Genomic DNA, 5,477 nt, shown 5'->3' on the forward strand with positions numbered 1-5,477 from the left:
CAAAGTTTAGAACTCTATATGAGTTAGGGGGCCAGACTTAGCTTTCTCTAATATAAAATGATACTTTCCTCAGTGGAAGAGCTGTAAATATAAAAATCCATTATTTGGGTACTGTGATCTGACCATAGGAGTTGTGCTCTGTTCCTATCTGCTCTACTGCCCACTGTGTAAATCTGTGAATTCATGACAAATCGAGAAAGGCAGAAGGTATCTGAACTCCTAGTGTTATTCTGCCCATGCACATATGAGAAAGAGGTCAAGGAGGAGCCTTTCAACTCATTTAACAATTAACCATTGTGCCAACTTAGGACATGGCTATCAATAAGTCCCAAAAGTTTTGTGAGCTTGGAAGAATCAGGAGCAAACTACCTCCCTTCCAAAAGCCCTGAAGAAATTCAATTGCAATCTAACAGTATTAAGAGGTAGTACCACTAAAAATGGCAAAAGGTGAGGGCTCCACACTGGTGGGTAGGAATAATGTGACTGCTCAGGAGGCAAGCTCAGCTCCCTTTTGCGTGTTTTTACCTTCCTGTCCTTTGTCATGGGATGACGAACAAACAGGTTTTGCCAGATGCCAGTACCTTGAACCAACATTCACAATCCACCAAACTGTGTGTGAGAAAAGAACTTTCTGTTTATCATTCCTTGCTTAGTCTCTGATATCAGGATTCCCGTATGATAGCCTGTTCCTTCTTGGAATATTTAGGGCCATGAGAACCAAACATTTGGTTGGGTTTGTGGAAGGACAAAAACTGCCTTTGATATATATATATATATATATATATTTGTGAACTGGTTTACTGGAAGAGCATTTCATGTGACTGCCCTCAAACTACACCACAAACAGGCTATTCCTGATGTCTCCCACTCCACTTTTTTTTGATTGTTTGTTTGGCACAATATGCAGTCCTTCTACATCCCACTAGTTGCCCCTCCCCTTCTCAAATACTAAGACGCATTCTGTAATAAAGGCCCTATGATTGCCTGAGCTGACAAATCTTCTCAGAACCATCCAACAGGTAGGAGGCATTGCCAGGGGATAAACACCTCTAGAATGGACAGGTTCTATAGGATGTTGTACAGGCCATCAGCTTCTAGAAGTAATGAAGCCTTAGCAGAGCTACACTGGCCTTTGAAATCCTGGGCTTTTTGCTTTGTTAAGATTTATTTGCTTTATTTGAAGGGGAGATTTGCAGAGTCCAAGCCAGAGAGAGAGAGATAGAGACCTTCCATTGAGTGCTTCACTCTGCAAATTACAGCAATGACTACAGCTAAGCCTAAGTGAAGCCTGGAGCCAGGAGCCTCGTCTAGGTAACCCACATTGGTACAGGGTCCCAAGAAATAATTCCATGCCCTGCTGCTTTCCCAGGCCAAAAGAAGGGAACTAGATGGCAAGTGGGGCAGCCAGGACACAAACGTCTGCCCATGTGCATACCTGGACTTAGTGTTTGTGCTTTTAAGCAGAGGGTTAGGCAGCTGAGCCATCACATAGGCCCTTGATCCCTAAACTCTTAGGTGAAGCACTTGAACGTGTAAGTGGCTTAGAGATGCTTGCTGATCTCAGGAATTCTGAGAGGGGAGGCCATCATAAATGTCATAGGAGCTCAGCTCTGCCCTCTGAGAACGTCTTCTCTGTGTTTTCCACTAGAAGACCACAGCGTTGCTCCTCGTGAGGAGATTCCCTCCTGCTCAGCATGGCTCTGACCAGCTCCTACTTGGTGGTGGTCTCTTGCCTGATGATCCTGTGTCAGGTTCGAGGTGAGTTCTTTGCCCCATGTACAATACAATCTAACTACTAAGCTTTCATTCCACCCCAAATCATGTGGATCCACTTGCAAAAAGGCAGAGCTATCATCAGCAATAGTTTTGGCATTGTTTTTGAACATTACCAAGCTCTAATCCTATCAAAATGCATGCTCACTTCCTTAGGTGGTTTGAGATGAGATCTGAATTCCCTCTTGTGCCATAAGTACTGCAGTGAGAGTTAGTTCATCATGTTAAACAGACACCTGGAAGGAGGCTTGGGAGATGTGTGTGTAGAAATACATAGGATGGAGAACTGAAGACACCTTGTGTAGAATAAGCAAAGAACTCTGGTTTCTTCTCTTCAAAGTGAATACATCTTCACGTTTTACTAAAGAAAAAGCAACACTTGAAATGGGTAAAAGCGTGAGCCCTAGACAAGAGTGAGCAGGCTAGGAGAGAGATGAATTGGTACACACTTCAGCAGCAGCAGCGGTTTATCCTGGGCCCTATTTTGAGGAAGGAAGGCTGAGATAGAAGAGCAGGGATGTGGTAGGACATGTCTGATCTGTATGCTTTCTATTCCCACAAAGGGATCTCATATTGTTCTCCCTCACCATGCAGCTTTTGCCCTACCCTGGCGATCTCCTTTTGTTACTCTCCTTTTCCAGGCCAGGAAGATGAGCCTGCAGAGCCCATTCCCAAGAATAGCTGCCCAGAAGGCGCCAATGCCTTTGGATCCTACTGCTACTTCCATTACCAATTTTCTGAGACTTGGACTGATGCAGATGTGCGTGTGTGAGAGTGGCAGTGTGGAGAAGGGAGGGTCAATAAACTATGGGAGCTGTTACTTTTCAGTATCTTTAGTGGCTTCACTAAGCAAAGTCTGATCACCTACTCGAATCTTCCTCCTTTAATTTGTCTTATCATTCTATGCCTTCTTGGCATAATTACCGGTGATCAATGAGAACATTATCCTGAGTATCTTTTTTTCTCATTTTGATAAATGCCCTGGGTAGATCAAGTATAGCACTTAAATCTCCCTTGCTTATTGAAACTCTGTTTTCTTGTGCTCCACAGCTCTTCTGTCAGAATATGCATTCAGGAAACTTGGTGTCTGTGGTCAACCAGGCTGAGGGGGATTTTGTAGCCTCCTTAGTTAAGGAGAGTGGCACTAGTGACTCAAAGGTGTGGATTGGCCTCTATGATCCCAACAAGGTAAGTCTGGCTGGAGTTTGCTCTCCCGGGCAGTACTACTCTGGTTCCATAGGTTTGGCCATCAGGCATGCCCTGTTGTTGGGCACCTCCATGTGCTTGGACTCAGTTATGCCCAGAGTCATCATGCAGGATTGCGTGTAAGAGTGGCTACAGGGAACTCAACAGAATGATCTGAGTCATAAATATTTTCCTCTACTTGTTTTCTGCTTCCTAGCCTTAGTTGCTGATTTCATCTATACAGTCAGCCACAAATGGGGATTTTGCCTTTCAAACAGAGGTGTGCTAATGATTTAGCATGAGTATTTATGGTGAAATAAGCAAATGTTTTTAACACCTGCAATGCTCCCATTACCTTAGGGTCGCTTCGTCATCCTATGTTGTTATTGAGTGTTTTCTTTGTAAAGAAAACATTTACAGCAGCCTAAACATGGTGCCATTATGGCTAAGCAGGAGATGTCAGTAGCTCTTTCTACGCTCAGTTGTGTTTGGGTGATGGGGACTGGGGTTGTTAGTAATGAAGTCATTGTTGGGCTCATTGGAGAAAATGAAATGCTAGTGACCCAAAGACTACTTATGAACACTCTGGCTTGATGCAGGGGCCTGCATGCCTGCTAGCCTTCTATGGGCATAGTAGGGTGTGCATTCTCCCCCAGATACAGCCCAGCCTCCCTTCCACCTGGCTAGAGGTGATGCCAGGTATGCTGGTCATGCTTGGTGACACTAATGTCCAGGAGCTGTAGCATTTTTTAAGCAAACTTTTTGATTCTTTATAGAAAAAGAATTAGAACAAAAATACTCCTATTATTTGAGAATGTGGTACTATATTATATAGCAGCATATAATAGTAATTCATGAACAGCCAGTGGCATGCTGAATTCTAAAAGTTATGATCTCAAGAAAGAAAAATAAGGAACCACTTTCTGTAACAAACACATACGTTGCTCTCAGTCCAATTGAGATAAATTAGTTGGTGGGACAAGGAGACGGACTTGGATATTCTAGAAAATGAGAAAGTTATACCCAAAGCAGAATGATTCAGTTGCACAATGAGGTTTATCTTGTACATTTGGGATTGTGTCTAAGAGGTTACCCAATCCACGTGTTTCTGTCTTCACATTTATCTCAACTCTGGTCCTCCCACCTTTAGAACCGCCGCTGGCGCTGGAGCAGTGGGTCCTTGTACTCCTACCAAGCTTGGGCAGTTGGATCCCCAGCCACCACAAATCCTGGCTATTGTGTGGTCCTGACTTCAGACTCAGGTGAGGCATAGAAAATCCACTCATCTGTTGCCCTAATTTCCTGGTTATCTCTGGAGATGTACCAGCAAATGGAGATATGGACAATATGGAAATGAATGGTTTGCTTTGGCTTTTGTCGTGAGTTCTAGAAGTAGAATGTACATAATTTCTGGGCTTTTCATTGCGATGTTTCTAATTGGTTTGTAGGATACAAGAAATGGAAGGATTACTTTTGTGACACAAAGCTCTCCTTTGTCTGCAAATTCAAAAAATAAAGGCAGCAGAAGAATGGATGTCTAGAGTTGCTCATGTAATTGTTCTGCATTCAAACATTAAACTGGATCGTTTCTCCAAAGCAAAAGCTTTACTCCTCAGGATAAACTCAGAGTATATTTTTCAAGTTACTACTGTCTGCAATGATGCACAGTTTGATTGATCATCAAGAAGGCCTCTCCTTCCTGTCAACTGCCACAGTCTGCCACATACTCTTCATACTCTTTCCTGTCTATGTTTTAGGGTGTGACAGCGATCATGCCAGACAAGATGAGTATTTATTTTTATTTTATTAAGATTTGTTTGTTTTTATTGTAAAGTCAGATAAACAGAGAGGAGGAGAGGCAGAGAGTAAGAGTGTCCATCCCCTGATTCACTCCCCAAGTGGCTGCTATGGCCAGAGCTGAGCTGAGTTGATCCAAAATCAGGAACCAGGCGCTTCCTCCAGGTCTCCCATGTGGGTGCAAGGTCCCAAGGCTTCAGGCTGTCCTCGGCTGCTTTCCCATGCTACAAGCAGGGAGTTGGATGGGGAGCAAAGTGGCTTGCATATGAACTGGCACCCATATGGGATTCTAGCACATGCAAAGCAAGGGCTTTAGCCACGAGGCTCTTGCCAGGCACTAAGGACTCTTTATTAACCAAGCTTGGCATTGGCAGGGCCCACTAGAAATTAGCAAATCCAATCACTATGGCAATCCAGTCTGAATCAAAATCCTGAGAAGAACAAATGGTCATTGATGTGAAACCTGTCCATTAAACTGAAGACCTATGTCCCAGCTTCCCAGCAGGATAAATTATTGTAAGAGATACATAGCTAACAACCTGGACATATTTACAATACTACAAACAGTCACCTTTTCCTGATTTCTCTGTCAACATTCCATTACTACTAGACCTCACTCCTCCTAGAATTCTTGAAAGTACCCAAATTAAAAGTTTATAGCGTTTTAGCATTTGCATCTTCATTTCTTTATTGACTTGCCAAGCAATGAACAGAGAGGGTGG

At 43.4% G+C, this 5,477-nt stretch overlaps 1 protein-coding gene across 1 annotated transcript; it reads left to right on the top strand.

The window, feature by feature from the left end:
* The first annotated feature begins 1,694 nt into the window (after positions 1 to 1,694).
* Positions 1,695 to 4,474, top strand: LOC121164984 (lithostathine-1-alpha-like). Its single transcript, XM_040993370.1, has 5 exons — positions 1,695 to 1,758; positions 2,415 to 2,533; positions 2,824 to 2,961; positions 4,109 to 4,220; positions 4,407 to 4,474. Exons 1-5 carry the CDS (start codon positions 1,695 to 1,697, stop codon positions 4,472 to 4,474), a joined length of 501 nt encoding a protein of 166 aa, XP_040849304.1.
* Positions 4,475 to 5,477: the final 1,003 nt, after the last annotated feature.

Source organism: Ochotona curzoniae, unplaced genomic scaffold (assembly GCF_017591425.1).
Source record: "Ochotona curzoniae isolate NIBS_2020 unplaced genomic scaffold, NIBS_Ocur_1.0 contig_883, whole genome shotgun sequence".
Classification (NCBI taxonomy): Eukaryota; Metazoa; Chordata; class Mammalia; order Lagomorpha; family Ochotonidae; genus Ochotona; species Ochotona curzoniae.

Coding starts and splice junctions, on each gene's coding strand:
- LOC121164984 (XM_040993370.1), top strand. CDS start 1,695: ATGGCTCTGACCAGCTCCTACTTGGTGGTGGTCTCTTGCCTGATGATC. Junction 2,534..2,823: donor AGACTTGGACTGATGCAGAT/GTGCGTGTGTGA, acceptor TGTGCTCCACAG/CTCTTCTGTCAGAATATGCA. Junction 2,962..4,108: donor GCCTCTATGATCCCAACAAG/GTAAGTCTGGCT, acceptor TCCCACCTTTAG/AACCGCCGCTGGCGCTGGAG.